This window comes from Meleagris gallopavo, chromosome 22, assembly GCF_905368555.1.
Source record: "Meleagris gallopavo chromosome 22, MGAL_WU_HG_1.1, whole genome shotgun sequence".
Taxonomy (NCBI): Eukaryota; Metazoa; Chordata; class Aves; order Galliformes; family Phasianidae; genus Meleagris; species Meleagris gallopavo.
The window spans coordinates 13,358,253-13,383,705 of record NC_139425.1 but is presented as its reverse complement, the minus strand read 5'-3'; the positions used below and the strand labels follow the sequence as shown (position 1 = coordinate 13,383,705).

The window sequence follows — 25,453 nt, the reverse complement described above, 5'->3', positions numbered from 1 at the left end:
GCAGTGCTGGAGGAAGGAGCAGCCAGCAGGGCAGCACCACAAGGCTGCCGTTGCACCTGCAGGATTTGCCCTTTCTCAGCCCTGTGCATCCCTGGCATTGTGTGTGTGATGATGCAGCACTGGAGTGGTGGGTGTGGGTGTGGGTGTGGGTGCACCCCAGGTCCCACACAGCTCCCACCCAGGATGGAGCTGGTCCTGCTGCACCCAGTGACACTGCTCTTTTTCAGACCCCACACATTTCACCCCCAAACCCATTTTAGCATACTCTCCAAGCCAGTTCCAGACCAGATCCCCCATTTGCACCACTTGAAGCCAAGTCAGAGTCGCTCATTTTCTATTTCCAGATATTAAGGGGTGTCTGATAGTACTGCCCTGCTTGGACAGAAGTGCAGCATCACTCGTTCTGCAGTGTTCACTATCAGTGGAGGACTGGAGGGGCTTCAGGCAAAGTGCAGCCCTGCAGCAGAGGCGGGGGGGCACAGGGTCCTGCAGCAGAGCAGGGGAGCAGGAGGTAGGGGGGCAGCCTGGGGGGCCCTGCCAAAGGGTATCCCAGAGCGAGCGGAGAATGGGCGACCCCAATGGAAAGCTTCACCTCATCCCACGCTGAGCTATAATCGGGGGAGCAGTCACGGCTCAGCAGTTATGGCATACAGGTTGGCTTCCCTAGTCTGGACCGTTTAAAAATACAATGTCTTTCTTTTAATAGCTTGGTTTGATCGGCTCCCGCTAGTTCACATGACAGGGTTTTCCTAAAATATCTTCTTCCACCAAGTTTTTTCCAACTTAAAAATGCTGAATCCTGCTACCCAAATTAAACTCAGCTCGAGGCGAAAAAAAAAATAAATAAAGAACGAAGTGAAAGAGGGCTGGCGGCTGCCTCCGGACTGCTAGCATTCCCCAAACCAGCATATGACACAACTGTAAGATTTCCAAGTCTTTTGGAGAGTTCAGCGAGAGAATCCCGTCCTCCACTGGCTGCAGCTTCCCCACTGAGTTAAACTTTCCTGACGGAACCTTTCTCCATCTGGCTCCGCTCGCAGCGCGTTGTGAGTGGCCGCGGAGGAGAAGGGGGATATAGTTCAAGTCTTATATAACTGTGCAGGCTGGATGCGGGGGCAGAGACTTTCCCTAGAAACGAGAAATTTTTATATATATATAGTTATTTTTAGCTTCCTTTTCAAAGGAAGGCCAAATACCTCCGACTTTCCTTTGCTTTCTTATTTTGGTATCACTAAGGGATTTTATTTTTGGAGGTAAGGAACTATTAATAGCTAATATTTATAACTATTTATTCCCTCTTTAGGAGAATACTTCCTCTTCCTTTCAGGGGCATATTCCGGACCGCTTCCCCATCCCCCAGCGGCAGCCCCACTGCATGCACAGCACCCTAGGATTTGCACCCAGGACCTTCAGCTTTGGGGATGGAGCAGGGGGGACACACATCTCCCAGCCTTGGTCCATGGGCCAGTTTGGAAACTGCTGCAGACCCTTTGGGCCGGGCACACAGCCGAGGAGCTGAGCAAGGAGCTCCCTGCCTGGCATGGAGAGCTGCGGTGCTGGGCAGAGCCAGCAGCCAGCCGGGGAGCAGCGTGCTGGGTGCCAGGCCAGCCACCTCCCATCCCCCAGCATCACTCCCTGCTGGGAGCCACGCGGCCTGCCTGGCTCCATGCCGTTAATCAGCAATAAAAACCAAATTGCTTGTTTAAATAAAGAAATTCACATGCTCTCCAGGAGATAAGACATCAAGGCTTCCTGAGGATGTGCTCACGGGCCATCAGGGCAGCTGCCGGAGAGTTTATCATAATAGACTTTGTGGAGACATCTCTGTTTTCCACTTGCAAAGGTATTTCAGGCTCACGACAACAGCACTTTGGACAAAAGCTGATCGGCCTTCCAAGGTAAATACAGTCCTCCCCATCACAGGACACACCGGGCGATGTGCTGCGGGCACAGCCCTGCGTGGAGTCAGGCACCCGCTGTGGCCTCACCTCTCCTCACCACATTGAGCACAGGCTGAGCAGCCCAGCACCGCAGCACAGCCTGCCTGCTGCACACTGGCATCTCCCTCCATTTCTGTAACGGCCCCGGAGCGCCGTGACACCAGCAAGCACTTAACCAACCAAAGCCTGTTCTGACAATGCACTTGTCTGAATAAAGTATTCACGCACTTAATTAAGTTGCAAGCAGAGTTTCTGATCTCGTAATGATCTCCACGTGGCTCAGGAACGCGCACAGCTCTCGCAGGCTGCAATCAGAGCTGCTAGGATTGTCCTCATCTGAACATTTTCTCCAAAAGAAAAATAGCCTTTCATCTACAATGAAAACTGCTCGATTTTTTTTCTACAACATCCGGTAAACTGAAAGGCTGTTTATTGAGTCACAATGATTTTGTTTCCTAAGAACTGGCCTTTAGTGAATGGATTCTGTTTGTGAATATTAAAACTAATTTTTTTAAGTAAAGAGTGATTTTTATTTTTGCCCCTCAACAAAGGCAGCTTCAGCAAACAAAACCACAAATAAGAAAGATGTTGAAGAAAGGGTAGAGAACATTCTTTCTCTTCCCCCTCCCCTCAAAAATTTCCTGTATAAAAGGAAAAAATAAATGTCTTTCTCCTCACTCACAGAACAATAGAGCCCCACTCTCACTGCCTTTAGTCGGGCAGCTCTTGAATTAGCATCCTCTTAAGGGACGTGAGGATGTAATTATTGCAGCTGACCCCATACAATCCCATTCTAGGCTGCAGTCTTTCGTTTTACCCATTACCACGTCTGTCTCCTACAGTTCTCAGGATTCCAGACAGAGCAAAACACATTTGCAAAGCAGTCACACAGCGGCACAACACCGTGTATACAGCAGTGCCCACCATCCCCACGTTAGGCTGCAAGCAAAAGTACCACCAGATCGGCACCTGCAGCTGCACCAAAACCTGTTCTGAACTTCAGCCTCCTGAAAAACCAACCCGGTCTTTTCCTTTTTTCTTCTCCCAGGCGAAAGCCAAACCTCTTTTCTCCAAGCAGCATCACAGGCCTCGTTCCCTGAGGCCTGCCCCACGGGCACCCCACAGCCCCGCAGGCACCGCACGGCCCGGCCTGGTCGCTCTGCAAGGAGCCCACGCTGGGTCTTGAACGAGGGCTTTAAGGGTGTGTGTTGAGGGAAAGGGAGGTGCAGGTGGAGCAGGAGCTGTGCAAGCAGCACCCAGACACAACAGCTCCAAGATAAGAGCAATGGATGGATTTACTGTGCTGCAAATGGCTCTAGATCTTCTCCACAACCGACGTTCTCCTGGTGCACTCAATTAGCAAAATCGTACAGCGACGGATGTTTATGCACCATGATTTATGCTTCGATCCAAACATCAAACATTGCTCTCAGGGAACACTTAAGCCTTCCACATTGGCACTGTCTTACAAACCACTATCAGTGACGAGGTTAGCAGCTCCGAGGCCCTCTGCAAGCAAGCACATAGGATAAAATTGAACTTCCTTCTAAAAGCAAAACTAACCGAGCAATTAAGAGCCCAGGATGAGACCGTAAAAATGCTGGTTTCGTGCCAAAGACATTTTCTCTTTAAGATTATAAAGCCATTGGGTGTTCTTTGTTTTTGCCTTGCAAATTTTGAAGGTGAGGTTGAGAAGAGTGAGGGAGCTGAAAGGAGCGATTACGCACTGCAGTAATTGGGGGGAACATTAGTCACGTCTGGGAGTTGGAGAGGTGCTTCTCCGTGCAAGGAACGGCAGCAAACAACACGTTGCCATTTACCTGCTCCTTTCGGTGCTTGGGCTGCCGGAGCTGCGGGCACCAGCTGCATTCTGAGATTTTCAGCTGACAGTTGCACAGGGGACAGCACGCCTCAAGCCCCGCCATGCTGCTACCTGGGAAGTTCCCTTTGCTGGCCAAATCAGGATTAGAAATGGTTCTTAACCTCCTGCCCTGCACAGTGAATACAGTGCAAAGTAGAGCACAGAGATCCCATCCCACGGCGCTGGGACCCAGCAGGACCTGGGGCAGCAACGCTGCAGAGCTGTTGGGGAAGGGAACCACGAGGGATTCTCTTGTGCAATGTCAGAGCAAGTCGTAAATTAAAGTGAGATCTCATACCTAAAGACAACCGCTTGCCATCAGGGTGCTGGCAATAACACAGCTGTAAATAGGTGGCATTTGTTACATTAAGGCAGAAGTTGGTTTATTAATAACAACAACAACAAACTAATCCAGGTAGGCACCTGCACAGTGGGTTAGGGATGGAAACACTGATGTGGTCATTTACCTTATCACATGATGGCTAAACTAACTAATGATAATGAAGAAAGGCTATGCAGGTGGTTCTGCACCTTCAGTATCACCGCCAGGGTTGGGAATCTGATATCACATCCCAGGCACAATTTACGACTCATTACCGGAGCTCTGGCCACACCCGGCAGCTGATCTAAAATTTCACACGTTTAATGAACTTCATACTTGAAATATGTGGTCTGTAAAATCTGATTTACACCGTTGTTAAAGTGGTTGGTGTTTGAAAGAAAGTGTATTTTTAAGTGTGTATTTGTGCACAAAGATTTTTTTCCTAAAAACCCCAAACCCAGGCACTAATTTACTCCAAAGCATATAAAATGTTCCCTACAGCGTAATTTCTAGCGCAGTATTTCTTTCAGCACCTCAGATTTACTCCCTATGTTCCTTCAGGAGCAACTGCATTCAGTTACAGAAAGGAGCAGAAAGCGCTCGCAATGTCACTGCAGGTACTTGGGGCAGTAAGTCAGCCTGACAGTCAGCCTGTGATGGAGTCCAGGGGCTGCAATTTGTGCTTACCTGTCACCATCATAAAAACGCTGCATTTGGTCAGTTCCTGCCTCAGCCATACAGGAGGTACCTCGCAATCCCAGTTCATTCCACCGTGTTAGCTTTTTATTGGATGTTAACACCTGATATTTCCTTCAGGCTCTGGTTTTACTGAAGGCTTTGTCACATTACGTTCTTCGAAGGCAGAATGGGAACAGGAGCTGAAATAAAGGGGAGAGGGAGCACTTATAAATCTCTGCCCGCACGCATCCTTGTGGGGAAAGATCCCAAAAGACGCAGAGGCTGCTGAAGGAAATAGCTGTCACTCAGATGTGAAATACAAGACGTTTCTTTCTGTTGAAGACTATTTATGGTGAACAGTGCACCTGTAAAAATTAGTTCCACACTTCAGTAACAAGGAGAATTAGGCTGGGACTCCAACAAAAGCTGCCGGGTTCCCTGGAGGTGCGGAGCAGCGCAGCCCCAGCAGAGCACACACTGCATGCTTCTCTCCATCTGAGTTCAGAAGGATTTTCTCCCTGAGGCCTCAGCATTGCAAATAGCAATTTTACTTTACAAATTTGTTTCCTGGATCATTTCTTCTTGTGTACAGGAAAGATCAGATGTCAAAATGCAATCAGCAGGAGGCCTGAGGCTGCCTAGGAGCAGAAGTGGGCAGCTTTGAATAACACTTCTGCCCAGAGACAGCTGCCTGATCAATTCTGGGACAAATTTCAACCTAAAATGCAAACTGTCACACTGGTTTGGTTATCTGGATTCAGCTAAAAGGCAGCAGTGCATTCTGACAAACAAGTAAAAGGATGCTGAAGACTGGAAAGAGGCGCATGTGGAGCAGGAAAAATAGCTGGGCTCTGATAACATCTAACACAGGTCTTTCTAAAACATCTTTATTTTACAGCCCAGCTGTCAGAGTGGAGAAGGTCCAAATTCCTGTGCCACACTGCACATCACTGCTAAACGCCTCTCTGGAACGGTTCATTTGTGACCATGGCAGCAAGGGGTCCTACATAAAACTGGTCTTCTCCTCCAGGGATTTGATGTACCTTGGACACAGGCAAACAGAGATGAGGGGAAGAACGGTGTTAAGGTTCCAGCTCAAACTTCAGTGGAAAAATTGCTTGCCCACGTTTAATTTTATTCACCTTTGCCTTAAAATCACTTATCTGTTTGTCACTGGTATTGAATGGTCTAGAATGAAGCCAAGATGGCTTATTAAATATTTAAAGCTATATTAATGAACACTGGGTGCAACTATTCCAATTACTTTCAAAAATTAAGGAAAGGACTGCATGTGCAGCCTGAGTGGTTTGTGATCCCCTGGGTGCTCTGTGGGACTGGAGGGCAGCGAGCACAGTTGGGTTTCCCTGGACTCACTCACCACAAGAGCAGCTCCAAAAGCACAGCTCTCCTTGCTGGCTCATGCTAAGGAAGCCTTGGCAAGAGAGAAGTTAAAATGCTGGCTGCTCTTTGCTGGGACTCTGAAGCTCCACAGCTTGTGGCTGCTGGATGTCAAACATAAGAACAGGATGGAGCCTAACAGAGACATGGCTGGGGAGAGCTGTAGGTGTTTCCAACACCACCTCCATGGTGAGGGAGGGTCCCACCTCAGCGGGGTGCAGCAGCACCTCCACCACTGCAACTCTGCTCTCTTCTCAGAGGTCAGATCCTGCAGAGTGAGATGGAAGAGAACACGATGTTATGAGAGCAACCAGCTCCAGCTCCCAGCTTCAAACCAACCCCAGCTGCAGGCGGAGTGGGCTAACATGGGGCTGGCCCCGTAGGCACAGCACAGCGAGGTACTGGGGAGCACAGGATCACCGTCTGCAGAGGTAACACTGATCCTTATAAAGGGAAATCCTGCATCCCCTGCCTTTTCCATGGGCTCAGCACCAGCTGTGTTTCTGTTTGTGGCATTGCTGCTGTTGGGACAGTTAACGTGCTCCGTCAGCACCATTCCACAGCGCTTTACCTAGTGGCTACACTAAGCCTCGTTTTAAATATCTGTAGCAATTTGCATCACTTTTTGACAAGTCACGTGTTGCTGAAACCCAGCACTGTACAAAATGAATCAGAAGTGACATGTCTTAAAAATGCAAGAGCCAGCACAGGACAGATCTGTGTCCAACGGCAGAGAAATATAACGCCTACAGCAGAGCCGCAGCGCAGCTCGTTTGGAGCAGATGTGCAACACATGGGTAAATGTTCCGTGTGGTGGAACGATGAGCGCAGAGCTGCCCCATCCCATGTGCCCAGCAAGGTTTGTGCTGCAGGAGTGCCTCGCGATGGGGAGCAGGAGCACGCAGCACCATCAATCCACCTCTCTTCGTGCTCCTAATTTATATTGCGAGTAATTCGACTTTCGCCCTGGTAAACAAGTTTCTGGATATGGTTAAGCTACTCAGAGTGTACATTAAAATAAAATCTGGTTCACATAAAAGGACAAATGAGAATGACTATTACCCCCATCTTTAATGCGCTAAATTCTTTTGCACAGATTGTTCTTGTTACTACTTCTTTCTGTGAGAGAATCTGAACAGCACACAATATTCCCCCTTACGTGCACAGTTCCAGCAAGCCCAGAGAAGGAGGCTTTAAAGTGGGAATGCAATGATGTGAAAGCCCTTTTGTGTAACCCGCTCAGTCAGTAACACTTAGGTCCTATGCCACAAAGGGAGAAAGAGCAGAGTGGGAAGGAAGTTCTTCTGAAGGCCAGGTCTTGCGAGTCAGTAACCATGTGCACCTTTAGCTGCAAGAAGCAGAAACTCAGAGATTCAATGTGACCCAGAGAACCCCCCCAGCCCAGGGCTTTTGGGCAAGGAAATGCTTGCTTGTGGCCCCAGAAAGCCACGGCACCCAGCAGCCATTAGGCTGATGCCAGTTTTGGTACCGACCTCACATAGGATGGACCAGGATTCAGTGCTGCTAATCACTGCTGTGTACAATGGAAAAATGCAAATTTTTCCTCTCATTACACCTTTTTGCAGCTACAGCAAAGCCAATCCTGCAGTAAATTGCTGCTCACATTTCTCAAACTCACCGCCTTACCACGGGGTTGCAGAACATTGGCGCAGGCTCCATTTCAAGACGGAGCAACCCAGCAAAATGCAGCCATTGGATTGTGATTTACCAAAACTCCATGCAACAGAACAGCGTTTTGTTTTGCTTTAAAGCCTGCAATCACATTCCTAATTTAAAAGCAACCATTTGGGTACTCTGTGGAGTAAGTATCTTTCCTCTGAGATGGACTTTAAGGTGGGAAAGAAGTCTGGTAATCAAAACCAGATTTGCACTCCATGCTCCAGTGTGGGTGCTGGGTACGGCCCAGGGAACCTCCTCTGCCTGCTCCCATTTCCTACCTGTGAAACAGGAAGAGCAGCACTACCTTCCTGGTAAATAGTTGTCATGGCAGGGATATTTCATGTCTTGCTAATACAGCAGAGATACAGAGTGGATGTACAGATGTCACTACTCGAGCCATCAGAAGGACAAGAGGCACAACCAGCACGCTTTTCTTCTCTAAGAATGGTTGAAGGTAATGTTCTATAGGTTCTCATGCCACACACCAGGCTCGGGGCCGCACTGTGATACCCAATTACCAGCCAGCACCTTTTTTTTTTTTTTCCTCCTCCTCCCTTTAAAAGAAAAAAAAGACACAAGCATATAATAATACAACCACAATTTGAAAAAATCAGGCCACTGGCATCCTTTGGTGAAGCTTAGGCTGAAAACTTATCCCAGGATGCGTGATCTTCCAAAAATCTGCCAACCCCTGCAGTGTTCAAACTGCTGGTATGACCACAGCCACATGAAGAATGAAATTAAACCCCATGGAAATCTTTGACATTTCTACTATTATGCAATGTTTGGGTGAAAAAAAAAAAAAAAAAAAAAAAAAAAGGAGAAATTCTCCTTCCCTTTCCAGAGCGAGTTTAGAAAAACTATTTCTAACTTTTTTAAATTACACATTTCACCATTAAAAGAAACTGTCCATAAATTAAAAGAACCACTAACTAGGGCTTATGTAACCCATTTAGGGTGGGAAATTGGGAACACTTGGGAGAGAAGTCTGCTCTGTAATTTCTGGAGGCTACAACATTCATCTGATGTGCACAAAAAACATCAGAGAAATTGCTGATTTAATATTTGCATTAGCATTGTACACAACGGGTTCATGTTGAGAGAGAGCGCGATGCTGGCATCCGTGTCCTATAGAACCTACAGGGAACCTTTTAATATAGATGTAATTGTCTGAGGGATAGTTTGCTGTAGATTTACTTTATCCGCTTCTGATATGAAAGCTGCCTTTCTTTTTGCTTGAAAGAATGCTTATAGCTTGTGGAAGGATCACACCCAGCCCAACTCGGTACACCACACCTGGCATATATGGATGAAATAGAGAAGTTGCATAAAATTTATTTTTCCACCTTGTTTTACAACATTCCCTTTTAAGTTCTTACACATCTGCAACGTACAACTCCACAGAACAATAAATAATTGGCATTCATATTTCTCTTGAACAGAGAGTATATTTACACGTTGTTTAACTAGATGACAGGTACAAAACATTGGCATCACAGTAAATATCATTTTGACACCAGAATCCATCTCCCCCAATTAAAAATTAAATTAACATTTAATTTTTAACAAATTTTAACAATTAGAAATGTTCTCAAAGGCATATAAGTACACAAATTGTAGTAGGCAGTAGTAATGGACCATATTGGCAAAGCTGAAGAACCCAGGATTTCATGCAAATCAAAGGGTTTATTAACTCCAAAGAAACTAATAATAAATACAAAATAAATGAGCCCATCCAGCTGACGCTGAAGGTCCCAGCAGGCCCTGAGATGGCCCTCACTACGCAGCCGTGAAGAGGCACCAACCCCACCTGAAGGGCTGTGTGCAATAAGACATGACAACGAGCTGCATGCAGTGCAGCTCACCTGCCTGGTGCTGAGCACTGCTGGTGCAAACAAAGGATTTATGATGCATCTCGTGACGCAGCAGCTCTCTTTAAAAGAGAAAGCCAGAATATGAGCTCTAGGGATTCACACATCTAACTCAACACAGCTCCCTGATCAACCATAGCAAAAGTCCCTTCAAGAGTTGCAGAGGGCAGAGGAGTTTGTAACAGCATTTAATTGTGATCGTGCAGAAGACCACAGACAAACAACACCGTCGGTGCTGCTCAGTTTGATCCAGCCACAGCTGCAGCTCTCAGCACGTAGCTCTCAGCGCTGAGAGGACACCAGGGATGTCACTCATCACTCAGCCCAGTTCTGATAAGGCTGTGCTCAGATTCAAGCTGCTGCTACTGAATAAAGAATGCTACAATTCAATTGCAATACAAGCTGAGCAGAACAAGTGTTTGCAAAGATAACCTGGGGCAAACCATGGGAAATGCATGTGAGAGTAAAGGAAAAAAAAGAATGAAAAGGGTTGCAACACACCTGGAATTACTGCAGCGATGTAAGAACAGAACAATGCGTGTCACAAAACCTTCACACCATTAAGCACAGCACAGCTTCCCCACAGCAGGCAGGGGAACAGGAGCACCCCAGGCACTGCCATCCCACAGCAGCGCTTGGGGCGCAGTCCCAAAGCTCACACGTTGCACAAACTGCTGCAGTACATAAACCAGAACAACAAGAAGGGGAGGGAAGAGAACACTGATTGAATCTACACACAAGGTACTGCATACAAGAAGGAAACAATGCTTTGCTTCCGAGAAGCACAAATAATGATCACACTAGATGGAAGAGATTAAATTAAGTTTCCAACAGAGAATGCATTTATTCACGTGTACGGTAAGCAGGAACACGTTCATTAAACTTTGCTTTCAACAAGATGTTTAAATAACTTAAGAGAAATAAACTGCGGATGTAAAGTGCTAAACTTGAAACATACAACAGTCTCTCCTCCCTCCTACTGTTCTTTAGATGGCAGTTTTAATTTTCTGGTTACTTTAAAAAAGGCAGCGTCTAACCAGAGAGAAATTTCTTCCTGGTTTACAACCTTGTGCAAAGGAACACCGCCTCCTCCCCAGGACACAGCCACAGACTGCTCCACTGCCACCAAACGGGCCTTCAGCATTAAGGTTGTGATGCAATAAATGTTACTGAAATCACAGGTCACTCCCTTTCTTGGTGTAAGCTAGTATTTTGCAAATATGGTCCACTCAGTGTAAACTGTACTGACTTTGGGAAACAGTGAATTCTACCACAGACACAACTGAAATATTTACAGGCGGTAGCGCAGCACTGCTGTCCCCGAGGGACGTTCGCACACACAGGGATGGGGATCCGACAGATGCGTACCACGATGTATCTTCTGAAGGACGAGAGGGACTTCTTGGTGGCAAGAAACTGCCAAAGAATTCTTGATTCTTCTTCTTAAATCTACTTAAATCGGATATTGACGGGGACTCGGAACATCTGCACGTCTGACACCATTCAGGAATTGCAGCAAGTCGCAATGAAGATAACATGAAGCACCTTTTGGCACATGGCATCCTTCACAAAACGCTGCCAGCCCAACTGTTCCAAAATGGGGCTGCACAGACACTGCTTTTTATCCTTGGAGACAAACCACTGAGCGATGTAGGACTTACAGCACCTTTCCCAAAACAACCGTGTGTCAGAGGGGTGGAAATGCATACTGTTATACTATTATTATTTTTAGGAACAATTCAGAAGAGAAGGAATGAAAGGCAGCATTTTGAAAACGCCTTTCTGAACTCAGGGAGTTTTCCTCACATGAAATAACAACAAGGCCTGCTGCTTCCTCACCCCCAGGCTACACAAATTTTTATTTCTTCTCTAATTCCTTTGGAACTTGCTTCCCTCCTCTTTGATATTTCCTCTCCACAACTGAGAACAAGGAAAGGTGCCCAGGTCATCCAAAGCGTTCCTCAGAGCAATCACCACCCAAGCCACAGCGATCTTAAACTTGAAAACCCGAGACGTACCACTATGGATCCACAGAGACTCCGGCTCTCCTTTCGAAACAACGCTCCCATTTTCCACTGCTTTTCACACCAGAGCCTTTCATGCCGTTTGCGACAGCGGCTGCGGCAATGGCAGCAGAAGCTGGCAGTCCATGAAAGGCGCCCTGCGTGGCACAGAGACGAGCAGGAGCGTCTGCTCCATGCAGGGCCCGGCCGGGACGCGCTGCCCCAACAGCCCGGGGTGTGCAGGCACACAGCTCCGCCATTCCCATCGCCGCGCCAGGCAGTGCCAGCCACCACCGTGGTTTTTGTGATGTGGGAACGAGACAGAAAGCAACTAATTTATCACAGACTGAACGGCCATTAGATGAGGATGGCTGCCACTATACAAGCTGGGCCATGATTGATGCACAGCCCCAGCAGCAAAAGGTTCCTGTAACTGCCGTTCTCCTGAGCTGTCTGCATGTGCAGCCATTCTCACTGCGTTACAATGGGGGCTGAGCCTCACTACAAAAGCAAAACTCACCAGATTTAAAGAATATATCTATTTTTTGCTTTGCATACAAACCTAATGCCTTTGTACAGACCCTGCTCCTGCCTCTGATTCAAGTTCGGTTTTTTAGAGCGAAGCACGCGGAAGGTTCTCAAAAACTGCCTCCTGTAGGGACTTTGTCACGAACAACATCCACCCAGGAGCGCCTCCGCTTATTTGCAGCCCATCTTCACTGCTCCGCCCTAACAGGAAACAGACCTGGTAGAGCTGTGAGGAGCAGCAGCTCTGTGACCTTTCCTTTCAGTCTCCAAGGATTCAAGACAGTCTGCCACATTGTCTGCAGAACAGTACAAGTCTCTTCTCACATTGTCAACACATTTCAAGTCTGATCAACTGCAAATTTTTTTTCCAAAGGAAATTTGCTTTAGTTTAGATAATTCTCTGCTATACAAATAAATATACAGTAAAGCTATTATGTCACCAGCTCCTTCTAACAGGAAGCACAAAAGCTAAACAAAACTCCATTTCTTCATTTTGGATTACATTTCTCTGTAGTTATCGATGGCTGGATACCACCAAAATCACTAGGGTGAGCACTGACAGAAAATCTCAGACAAGCTCAGATTCTCAAGCATGTGTAGACTGGAGCCCCACTATGGGAACAGCATGCCATAAATCAGGAATCTGTGGTCAGCACTACAGCACATCACCTACATTAAGGGATTTCCAAGACGTAAAAAGAACGTACCTACTTGAATCGAAAAGATGAATAAAAAACTACACAACACATTGCAAGGAACACCACAGGTACTTAAAAAATTAAAAATTGTCAAATATAAATTTTGAGGTCAGTTAGCAGCTTTTGGATGCTTTTAACCACAAGTGAGAAACCAACCATCACCATAGCTGCATGCATTTGACCCCAGTTAAGTTGAACAAAAGTGACAAAAAGTGGCTGAACTAATAAGTGCCTCCAGACTCCGAAGAACTCCCTTGTACCAATCAGTCTCCATTCATGGTAGTTGTGAAGTCTTTTTCAATGAAGCAGCATGTAATAGAGATTACCACATGATCCTTATGCAAATATCAGACGTATTTGTTTTAGTAACAACTACACGATTTTTGCCTCTCAGCCATGTGCAGCATTTGTCTCTGGTGCAGAAGGAAAGCAGCCCTAGGATGTGAGCTTTGAGTAGCTTGGAGGAGAAAACCTTCGCCTCAGGTACTTCAGGACGTAGAGGGGAAGACAGCTCACCAGAGTGATGACAGTGACTTTCCACAAGAACGACAAAGTAGCAATGAAGTAAACATCTGTAAAAAGAGAAAAGCTCAGAGTCAACAAAAGAGAAGGGAAGAGGTACAGAAAGGCAATGCGATCTGACAGCGCTTCTCCAACAGCCTCACCTTCCCCCACACGCAGAATTTCAAAGCTCACACGATCCCTGGTACCTCACTTTTCTGCCTCTTTCAAAATGCCTGACCCATTCCTGTGGGATTCCAGCAGAGCATGAAACTCATTGCAGGCAAATGCACGTGCATAGCCCATCTAAAGCAGGGCTATCCATCCTCTGGAAATACTGAACTCTCCTTAAATGGGCTACTTGTATGCTGACTCTGAGACTTGGCCTCTGCTACTTGGCTGGTAGTCCAAACAAACACATCTCTCAACTCAGTTAGATCTGGGAGGCACTACAAAAATAGCTACAGCATTGATCGAGATAGAGCTAGTATACCCATCTGTAAAAGACACAGATCTAGCCCACGAGGAAGTTACCCTCATGGCCTTCAGTGTAAGCAAAGAGCTTTATGGAAGAAGTAGTGACATCTTGTGGATCCCTGAACAAACACTGGAACAAAGCCTACAGATCTGATTTGTAACTAGATAACTATCGGGGGATCTGGAATTCCTCATCTTTTTCCCTTTAGCCATGGAGACTAAATGGATTAACTCCCTTCCAGGCAAGTTTAAAAAAAAAAAAGAAAAAAAGAAAAAAAGAGAAGGGCCTATGAGGAAGCGGATAAAGTTGGGTAAGCTTTAGGAGGCAGTTACTTCATCCAGCTAAAAGGCTAAATTCTTCAAAGAGGAGGGGATCAAATTTGCACTCTCAAGTCCAGTTCACACATGGAAATAAAAGATCACTATTCCATATGACAGCTGATACATGGAGAAGCTCTGAAAGCAAGGATGAGATTCACTGAGCAGCATACAGCCCACTGACTAGCTTTATCTCCTCTAGCACTTTGCTGTGAGAAGGAACCATAAAACATCCTTCAAATCAAAAAGTGTTTATTCTGGACAGAAGTATCACCATTATAATCACGTTGACATCATCAACAGCCTTTTAAATCCAACTAATGTTCTTACAGCCCAGTTAACTATTCAGGTCATAAAGCAACCGGATGGAGAAAAGGTATTTAACCTTACCGATAAATTCATGTAAGAAGACCAGAGAAGCTATGTAGCAGGAGAGACTAAGCAACTCAGCCACTATCATGAGCCAGTGCCAAGTCTGGATCGTCAGTGCCACCATCAGTAACTCTGTGAGAATCAACGACGTGAAGGAAATGGCGACAATGTGAACAAACTCAGACTCAAAGAGGAGGAGCGCTCCGTACATGATGATGCTACCTGCAGGAGAGCAGACCCATTGAGTATTTTACCCTAACACCAGTCAAAACTAAAAGCCTACTGCTAAGTCTTGGGGAGACTGAAACACAGCTGTGTCTTGAGACTGTCATTACATTCCACAGGTTCATGAAAAACAAGGAATCCGTTACTATTTAGGAGACAACTGATAAGAAGGCAGGGAAAAAAGTTACTGCACAGATGCCCAGATTGTTATATTAGTCTATTATATTCACAGACGTGGAAATTGGAAGTGAAGGCACAGTATTTTGGCAGCTGGTAACTTCTATAATCATGAAAATCCATTCTCCCGGAAAAGCAGCTGGTCACTGCTCAGAAGCTGAAGGATATCAAACATTCCTAAGACCCACTGCATTGTCTCAGTGCTCAGATGGAAGCAAAGTGCACACAAGTCAGCTTCTCTTTGCCTACTTCAGCCAAGTTCTCTCCTCCTTTACACTTCTCCCTAATAGAAGGGCACACTAAAGCACGATTAACGATGCATTGGTAATGCTCCTATTCTGGCTTTAGCTGGAGAATGTTCATCACGCCCTGCACGGCCACCTGCACAAATAACTCATGTTAACAGCATGAGTAATCTGCACCAACATCCATCACACTGGGCTCCTTTCGGAAGGAAAACCTGCAAGTGACCAGAGCTCGAGCCACGGAGTTCAAATCCAGCTGTGAACTTTCCAAAATTTAGGGCTGCTCAAGTTTTTAGTCAGTCTCATCTCTGCTAGCAACTAGTTCAATTGTTTTCTAGATATTTAGCACAGCAGAAGTGAAGTCAATTTTGCCAAATACCATAGCAAGATAGTGGTTTTAGCTCAAGGAGAAATCTTTCCCTCACTTCATCACCCTCTGGCCTTAGCTCTCCACCACTTGTGAGTTCTCTGTGAATGCCGTGGCCTTGCCATCGGATTTATCCAGCAGCAGAAGGCACTAGCTCTGTCACGGGCTGCTACTGCATTTCAGAAGATAATGTTAGCAGAGCTTTTGTGTTCTTGGTTTCACTCCCTGCAGAGGATGGTAACATCATTTAAATCAGCAAGAGCTAGCTGCTAACTTTGGCACGTTTATGCTGGCTCTTGTTGATAAAGGAGTGTTGGAAAACAAGACATTCTGTCACAGGATCACGTTGCCATTTGAGCTTTATAGCTTAACACTACGTATGTGCCTCCTGTGATTCCCTGGCTAACAGTTAAAGAAAGTATCTGAGCTGGAGGTTACTTGATTTTAAAAAAGGCAGTTTGAAAGAAAAGGTCTTCTTAGACGTATTCCCCAATCACCACATCCACTTTAGGAAAACAGTGCTGTTCTTAGGGCATTTGCTCCACTCTCTTAGCAGCTGAGTTAGAACATGTGCGATACGATCAAGTCATTGAGCTCTACTCCAGTCCTTAATTACAGATGGCTACAAAGCAACCAGAACCACTGCTACTAACAGACAGGGTTTAGACAAACTATGCAAATATACAGATTCTGTGTTTTGTATATGACTAAAAGCAAAACACATAGGATTGGGAATGTTTGAAAACCAGGGACAAGTCACAAGCTCCTCCTTACAGATGGTGCAACCATAGCACCAAAGGGAACCTGCACAAAATCACAGGGAAAATAAAGCACAATGCTTCGAACTTCTAACATCACACAGTGTATGACAGTGTTGATCAGTTGCTGCTAATATTTATCTTTAGATAATTTCTTGCTTTGGTAGCGCTGCCAAAATTTTATGAGACAAACAAACAAACAAAAATACATATATATATATATATATATTATATATTTATATTTATTTATTTATTCACCATCCTAAGGATGCATTGTTAAATTCACTTAACTTCTCACAATACAAACAGATATTCATTAGAACTTGCAGAAGTACAAGCAGAAGTTGATTTCTTACCTTGATAGATGCTTATTAAGACCCATATCAAAAATGTTTTGTATGACAATGGCCGTCCCTAAGAGGGGGAAAGAGAAAAAAAAAGCTGCGTTGGGGGTTTTCTGCTATGAACATTCCCTTATAGATCAATCTACCAATTAATAAAAGAGAATTTGAAGTGATTTGGAGAGAAAACAAACCAGACCAACCAACCCTGAGGTACTGTCCTTCTATTCTCATTTTTCATGACGCATGAAGGAGGCCTGGGACCACGGATGCTCACTGCTTGCACAGATCAGTACAATCTCTTCCTCACTGCACACACAATTAATTTAGTGCAAAGATGTCTCCTGAGTCCAGTCATTGTACTGGGAAATATAAGATGTGTGCATCCACAAACGGGTAGATATTAATATCGTACTTCTATACACACAAATCACATCATATTGAAGGCAGATAGGTTTTTAAAAAACCTTCTCCAGCCAACATAGCTATACCAGTACAAAAACCCCCTATGTTTAGACCAGGCCTAAGGATGGTTGGAGAATTAGTGGTTTATGACATCAGAGACAACACACAAGTGAAACCAGATGGAGACTTATTCAGGCTGCTGGAAAAACAGGCTTTGTTTTTAAGAGTATCTATTTAACAGAAATCCTTGAGGGAAACGATCTGCTGAAGGCTCAGTCCATCCTTTCCTTCAGTTAAGAAAGATGTTCCCAGTCTGCTTACCCAGCTATTCCAAAAATTTTCCAGAAAAGAAAAAAAAAAAAAAGAACCAAGGACAAGATTTACCTTTCTGAATTATCTATGGTAAGTATCAGATAAATTCTCTTTTGTCTAGGAGAAGGACCTTTGTCTTTCATGCTCAAGCAACAACAAAACACACAGCAACCAAACTTCTAGGTCCCTTTACATGACCCTGAAGGCAAATTCCAGGAAAATGCATGATAATCTCCTCCCTTCTCCAAATTAGATCCCGTGCTCCCACTCGCTATCCCTGTTTCTGGCTTCAGGAGAGTGCAGACTCCATGGCAATTTCTTCTCCCCCTTATTTTGAAAAAAAATCAGTGATGTTATATACTTCAAATTTCCCACAGAATGAAACTATTATTTCCCATCAGTTTTCAATAAGCTGTATTTCATGTACCATTCAATAGCAAACTGTACAGAAACCTGCCTGTATCTGTTAATTCAAACTTCCCTTTAAAACAACTTTCCCTGAAAATGCATATGTCCAACGATGAGTTCCATATCTACTGATAATACATTTGATTTAAAACTTTTAGAGAGTTTCCAGTCAAAATCCAGTTTTGCCCTCAGCCAAAACAAACAAAAGTTTCTCATACCTTAAGCAGATCTTTGTAGAGTTCTGGGTACAACATCGCAACTTCAGACTTAACATCCTTGTCCAGGACCAGGGAAAACACTGGAAACATGGTGTAAATTGTGGAGTACCTGAGAAGGTAGAAGACTGATGAGTTACTCCAGATAAACAGAAATGCTGGTGTTCAGAATGGAAATACGGTATCCAGGTATTAATGGATGTACTATAAAACTTGCAAATGGAGCAGATGAGTTCTGCACAAAGGAAAAACCTGTAGGATTGGCTTTTTGAATAGCTTGTGATTAGAAACATTCACAGACAGATGATTGATTCAAGTACTGCAAACGATGTTATAGGTTTATTAACAAAGCCAAGGACAGACCTGTCTCCACCCTAACCTCCACTCTACAGTTCATGCTGGGTTCTGCTTGCACCAGAACAGAGCAGGGATGAATGTGCTGGTTTGGGTTGTTTTTGTGTTGTTTTAAATCATGTACACTATAGCCTGTAAGTAAGGGACTGCAGGTGCAATAGCAGTGTATTTTACTGGTATCTCTCAGCTTACTGCAGCAACCAGTTCCACCTGCTGAAGACTCTGAGCTGTCCCCCAGCTGGCACTGCTGGGTGCTGGCTCTCCTTGCTCACAGCTGCAGCCCACAGTGACCACCTCTCTGCTTTTCACCAGGAGTTCCTCCTGAAACAAGGATTGCCATTACTGTCTGACCTTCTGAAAGTGACATTCTCCTTCTGAAAAGGCTTCTAGAGTGTCTGCACTGTGTTGGTGTCTTTGCTCAGCTCAGAGGAGCAGAGAGAGAGGGGAATGGATTTCCAAAGCAGTACTGTGCACACCTTGCATATTAATTAACCCATATCCATCACTATGCACGTGTTTTCCACACTATTAATAAAACGTGAGCTCTCACCCAATGATGAGAAAGCCTTGGTAGAGGGGGACTGAAGCAAAGTAAAATACTGATGAAAAAACAGCCTAGAAAAAAAAAAAGAAAAAAGCTTTTCAGGCATTAAATACTGCACTCCATGTAACAGCTTAAAAATACACTCTGTTCAAACTGAAAAGTACTTGGAGCAGGCTCTCCAAATTCCTGAGACAAAGAAGAATGTAACATCAACCCTTCCTATTCCCACAAACTTTGGATGAAATTTATGTTTAATAGCAAACACTGGAGAACTGGACTTGGAAAACACTTTGTGATGCAGATCCAGAGAAGAAAACACGAAGAGTTTTCTCCAGAGCCCCCTGCTCTGATCAAGGCTGTTCTGATGCCATAAAGGACAGGTGTGCACTTCCTCGTGCCTCTCTCCCTGGATGATGTCTTTACAATGTAAAAAGAATTAACGCTCACTCATACAAGCTACAAACTCCAATGAGTTGAAGATTATTTTTTTGTCAGTTAAGGAAATTATAGGTTTGTTTTCTGATTTTTTTTTTTTTTCCTAAAGTTTTGGATACATTTCTGCTGCTGAAGCAGCTTCATTGTCCTCTTAAGTTTCAGTCTCTTGTTTCCACTTATCCCTCTCCAACATGTTTATTCTAAAAAGATGGAAGGGAAGAATGAGCTTTCTCAAAAAGCTCAAGTATTTTATGAAACGTTTTAGTACTCTTGAGGAATGTGTTTGTACTCCACGGCACAGGAATACACACCCAGAGAGCAGCCTCCATCTAACTGTCACTTAGGCCAGACCCCGTCAGCCAGGTGCTTACCTTTGGTCCCACTTTTGAAGACCTGACCTAAAACACACCTGGAAGTCAGTGCACTCACTCAGCAGAGGCCTTAAGAGAACTGTCCTCCCTCAGATCTTCAGTATTTCACAGCATTACCAAACAACCACGCCACACTGCAACACAGCAGCGTTTCCTAAGGCAAAGTATTGTTTGTCCAGTTTTGGAAAACTTACTGATGTTTGTCCAGCAACAAGATCTTGTGTGCTTTCATAACAAAGTAACAGTGTCCAGCCCATGAAAACTTTCATAAGAAATAGTGGCACTCAAACTGAAAAGAAGAACCTTTGCTTTTTGACTTTTTTGGCCACTCTTCAAGGGAAAAGCCCAGACGACATTACCTCACCTGCATCGTGCTGATGCACAAGCTCCTGTGGATTACAAACTGACTGAGAGCTGCAGACCGTTTGTAGCTGTTCCGTCCGTGCACCATCAGTAAACGACCCAGATGTTTAAACTGAGTGATAGAGAAATCTGCCGCGAGCGATGCTTGTTTGCCTTCCTGCACACAACAGCAAGCAAACCACGGTCAGATCGTTTCATTATTGGATACAAAGAAATATATTACTCCTACTAAGTTATCACGACAGAATTTTCCCTGAGAACGTGCAATCCATTAGGTGGGGAAGAGTATTACCTCAGCATTTCTGCCTTCCACCACAGCCTTTAGGCAAAGACAAAAGTATGAAAAGAATTCCCATTTGAACCCTGGCCTCCAACTCTAAGCAACCCTCTGGATTATGATTCACAACATGCATGTTAACACGACACTCATTTTGTACCACGTCAGTTCTGAACACAAACGCTCAGTCTCAGCAGCTCTCTCAATGCTAGCATTCTGGCATGCTGCAAGCAGTCTTTACCACCACCAAACCCAGTCCTTCCACTTGGAACAACGCCACATGAGGAACTAGAATCTGACCTGGAGCTTTCTAAAGTAATACAATCCATGTTAATTGCATCTGTAGAGTGCATGCTCTTAAAGCAATCGTAACCCCAGCGTTCGGAGCACCCACACGTGATTAAAAGTCCCAAAATCAACGTGGTGGTCCAAGCTTAGGGAATCTCCCAGTAATCAAATAGGAAACTTCAACTCTGCTAAAACTGCTCGTGACTTCATTACGGGTTGATTGATTATTCTTGTGGAAGCTTCTCACTTTCTTGCACAGATTTCTGAGGATTCGCTTAGGAGCTACTTGCTAACAAGTTTCTGAATTGCTGCAGGAAGTCTTATTAAGCAGGAGGAAATCTCACCTTTCCTTCAACTCCGACTCCACAGTCAGCCTCCTGAATCATGCTCACATCATTCCCTCCGTCACCTGCAGGTCACAGCATGGATTAATCGGTAGTTTAGCTACAAAGATGACTTTCAGTGTTATCAAAGGTGCCTGGACCAGGCTGTAATAGCAGAAGAAATACTGAACTCTGTTAACAAAAGCAGGATTTAAAATTAGCACTTGGGAATTTTAATTCTTTCAGAAGGTTGTCGTTTGTTTTTTTTCTTTTACAGACCCACGTGAATTGGAGGTCAGTGATGAGTTAACCTGTCTGGCAGGTGTACATCTTTACCTGCAATGCTGACATAAAGCTGACATTAACAACAGCACTGTACCTGATGAAGCTCAAAGGTACCATCCCAAACATCTGTGCCCTTACAGACACTAAACCACAAACTCCTCGCCTAAGAGGCGAGCAGGAGGACACTAGAAGGAAGGCAAAACTCTGTTTTCAGGTTCCTCTCAAGCGCTTACCTACGGCACAGGTGAGCTTGCCAGTCCTTTCCTGCAGCAAACGCACGATCTGGGCTTTCTGCGTCGGAGCACACCTGCAGCACACGACGGCGGGGCACTGGCACGCCAGCTCCATGAACTCATACTCATAGTATTTCAGACACACCTAATTCACAGAGATCAGAAGCATCACTGACGCTTGTTCCACAAACACTCCCTTCCAGACGTGAAACACAGGCAGCTGCTGGGCAGCGCGCAGCCCTACCTCCAGCGAGTCCCCAGAAATGACCAGCGCGCAGTCGTGCTTCCGGCGGAAGGCGTTCAGCTCCAGGTGGGCCTCCCCACGATTTGTCACCTGCAGGGAAACACGGCGTGAGCGAGGGGCTGCTCTGCTGGGCTGAGAGCAACGGGACAAACAAGAGCCAAAGGGAGCAAAAGCAATCCGGACAGGCTGATAAACGAGACGGAAGAGAACGCTGGGTTGGAAGAATACAAATAGTCTAAGTCTACTGCTGGAACAGAGCTGTGATCTCAGCATCCCTCCTGTCCCAGAATTTGGTGTCCTGAGAGGGGCACGTGGGTGTTACTCACTAGTCTGAATATATGGATGTCCTGTGTGCGTGTCACCAAATGCGCGTTCTTTGCTGTACACGTGGCTGTCTCCAGCTTATCCCCCGTCAGCATCCACACCTGAAACCCAAGCATTCACTGTGTTAGAACTTCAGAGCCTCGTCTGCAGGACATCCAGACGAAAGGACTCTTAGGGGACACACACACACACACACACATTTTCTTCCTAAAAAGAAGCCCTATTTTAATACACACAAGAAAATTCTCACTGATTAAAATCAAGATTTTTAGAGGCCAAAAGGCAAAAGAGGTTACCAATTACACATAACATTTCTCCACTTGCAGTTTGTAAAGATTCTGCTGGTATAACCCACAAAACGCAATCTAAGGAACATGAACACACGTGTTAACATGTCCCACCCCAGCCATTTCTTCTCTGCTGAAATAAGCAGGCCCTTCTGCAGAAATATCCCTCATGGCCCTGCCTGCAGTGTGGATGATGCAACTGGGGTTAGCTCACTGCTGATGTGTGCATCTGGAACAGACTGAGTTGGTTTTGTGTTAAGGTTTTTTTGTTGCTGTATTTTTTTTTTTTTATATTTTTTATTTTACATATACATAAATATACACACACTGCTCCTTTTATTTTGTGCTGGCAAAGGAGGGATATTAGAAAGCAATGCCAGCAGCCATACTCAGCAGAAATGCTCTGCTATAATCTGGCAGAGAATTCTCTCCATACTGTAAATATGTCAGTTTGCTGGTTGTTTTTCCTTTATTTTTTTGTTGCATTTTTTTACTGCATGGCTGTTTTCACACTTTCAAGGCAAAACCCAGGAATATTTAAACCCTAAAAAAAAAAAAGAAGAAGAAGAAGAAAGAAAAGAAGAAAACATGCACAAAGACTCACTTTTTTGTTTAATAATCTTAATTTGGGTAATTATTTGACCTCAGCAGAACGGTCCCTGAGATGAATTATCAGGCTGCCTCCAGCTGTGATTTACCTCCTGCATGCCCTGTGCTAACGAACCCCCAGCAGCAGCCGGAGGCGCCGCAGGGTGCGACCCACACACAGCTCCCACCTGGAGGCACACAGCACTGCTGAGCTGCTCGGCTTTCTGCTGCGTGCCCCGCGAGCGGCTCGAGGTCCTCCTGTTTATGGGGACGGCTCCAAACTGAAAGCACTTCTGGAAGTTGTTCCTCAGCCAGGAATTCCACTTCCAAACTAAATCCCAAGCACAGCCCTGCTGTTGGATTTACAGTACAGCTCAAGACTTTGCTCACTTTGGTACTGAAAAGTAAAGAAGCCACAAACAGAACCTTTTACCTACTTTCCTCGTTCAAATCCAAATGGTTAGTCCATATTTTCCCCCTTTTGTGAGCCCGGGATCTGAACGACAAGTTCTCAGGGAGGAAAACTAAGCCTGGAATCCTTCACCAGCGGGCACAGCTGGGGTTGTTAGTGCCCGCATCAGATGCGGGAGCCCAGAAACCTCGACGTGTTTCCAGCCCCTCATTCTCTTGGCTCAGGCTCCCTCTAGTGGCTGCTGTGCAGCACTGACACCATTGACGGCCCAGCAGCAGCCCCAGCAGCAGCCCCAGCAGCAGCCCCAGCAGCAGCCCCAGCAGCAGCCCCAGCAGCAGCCCCAGCAGCAGCCCCAGCAGCAGCCCCAGCAGCAGCCCCAGCAGCAGCCCCAGCAGCAGCCCCAGCAGCAGCCCCAGCAGCAGCCCCCACTTCCAGAATGTTCTTCGCCTAAAGTTGTGCACAAACACATCATTGGTCTGGCTCACAAAAGGCACCCACTCAAAAATTTACTCCAGCACAACCCCAAACCGTTCCCATTCTCTGCCTGCAGGACAGCAGACTCAGAGGGGCCAGGTGCTCCTGCCAGGGCTGGGTTAGGCAGACCTTAATGCCAGCATTCCTCAGCGTCTCCAGAGTGGGCCGGACGTCTGCCTGCAGCTGGTCCTCCACACCGGTGAGACACAGCAGCTCCATCTCCATCTCCAGGCTCTCGATGACCGTGGCCACTTTCAGCGAGCGGTCGTGCACGCTGAGCTTTGCCTGGACGTACCGTGCCTGAGGACAGAGCAGACATAGCCACACTCAAACAGCTAGCTCAAATTTCTGTGCAATACAGGGCTAGGCAGCACGACCCCAGAGCTATCTGTTAGCTGTCATTCACAGACACCTCCTGTAACGGCCCATTAGCACAAGGTGCTGCTACAGAATGGGCTGGAAGGGCTTCAGGTAGTCTGTCTGTGTCCTTCTGTCCTGGCACATGCAGAAAAGCCTGGGAATGTCCCCCCAGCACCTCAGGGCCCAGCCGCGGCTGCGGTGGCTGACACTTCCCCAAATGAGGGTCACAGAGAATCCAAAATCTTTCTACCACCCCATCTCTGTGTTTGGCCACAGTTCTCCCTCATATCTTGCCTGCCCATAGGAGCCCATCTAACAAATCCCACACACAAAGCCTGGCTGTGCTGGATGTGGGATGTTTGTAGCTTCCCCCAGTGTCAAAATGCAACAATGCAAATTAAAAGCCAATACACTGCCCAGGCAAACACTATTTGCCTAACAAATAATGGATATTTGCAGAACATGTCACAGCAGAGGATTATAAAGCAGGAACCGGGAACTGTTTTGGAGATTCCTGGATGGGATCCAGTTTCCTACATATCACTTTTTAAAGTCACTTTGATTAAAAGAACAACAAGACACTGAAAAATGGCAATTCTAGCAGGAGTAAGGAGATGAGAGGCAGCATTATCGTGAAAGGTCTGCGAGAGTCATTTCTGCGATTATTTGTTTAAAAAAAGAAAAAGAAACAAAAAACAAGAAACTTACTTCAAAGTCTTGATACTGCTCTTCAGTGAGAGACTTCTTGGCTACAACAAGAACCCTCAGGCCTTCCCTAGCCATGTTACCACACTGGAAAGAAGAATCGCATTGTAAACCATAAACTGCATCTCAATTAAGATGATTTATGCACAGCATTTGAGAGACTGCAATACAAGATAGCAGGTTAAGAAAATAACCGTCCCATTTGAGCAACCCCAGCGAGTCTATAACATCTGATAAAGTGCATGATAAACTCAGAAGGAAAAAAAGGAGATCTGCAATGGTTTGCAATCTATCCCAGTGATCAGAAACAAAACTGTCCCCTCTGCCATATCACTGTGGCAAAAACAGCCCCACTGATTTCATCTGCTCTGCCTCTAAGAACGCAAAACTTTGATTTGATGACTTGGAATCTGCGGCCATAAACTCAATAAAATAAGAGCAATGCATTATTTCTATGAACGTCGAGGCGTGGGGCTGGAGAGAACC

General features: G+C 45.6%; 1 protein-coding gene across 7 annotated transcripts in view; it reads right to left on the bottom strand.

The window, feature by feature from the left end:
- Positions 1-9,198: 9,198 nt before the first annotated feature.
- ATP9A (ATPase phospholipid transporting 9A) overlaps positions 9,199-25,453 on the bottom strand; it is a 52,585-nt gene continuing 36,330 nt past the window's right edge. For 6 of the 7 annotated variants that reach the window (XM_085241375.1, XM_085241376.1, XM_085241377.1 and 3 more), the window contains 12 exons: positions 24,971-25,054; positions 24,032-24,202; positions 22,144-22,242; positions 21,818-21,907; positions 21,574-21,718; positions 21,077-21,141; positions 20,169-20,324; positions 19,005-19,069; positions 18,104-18,212; positions 16,776-16,833; positions 14,666-14,869; positions 9,199-13,551 (listed from right to left, as the gene is read on the bottom strand). In XM_085241375.1, the coding sequence (XP_085097501.1) occupies positions 13,415-13,551; positions 14,666-14,869; positions 16,776-16,833; positions 18,104-18,212; positions 19,005-19,069; positions 20,169-20,324; positions 21,077-21,141; positions 21,574-21,718; positions 21,818-21,907; positions 22,144-22,242; positions 24,032-24,202; positions 24,971-25,054 (1,383 nt within the window). In that variant the 3' untranslated portion in view covers positions 9,199-13,414. Of the gene's footprint in view, positions 13,552-14,665; positions 14,870-16,775; positions 16,834-18,103; positions 18,213-19,004; positions 19,070-20,168; positions 20,325-21,076; positions 21,142-21,573; positions 21,719-21,817; positions 21,908-22,143; positions 22,243-24,031; positions 24,203-24,970; positions 25,055-25,453 lie in introns of those variants that run through there. The other variant, XR_014887701.1, reaches the window with a different exon arrangement.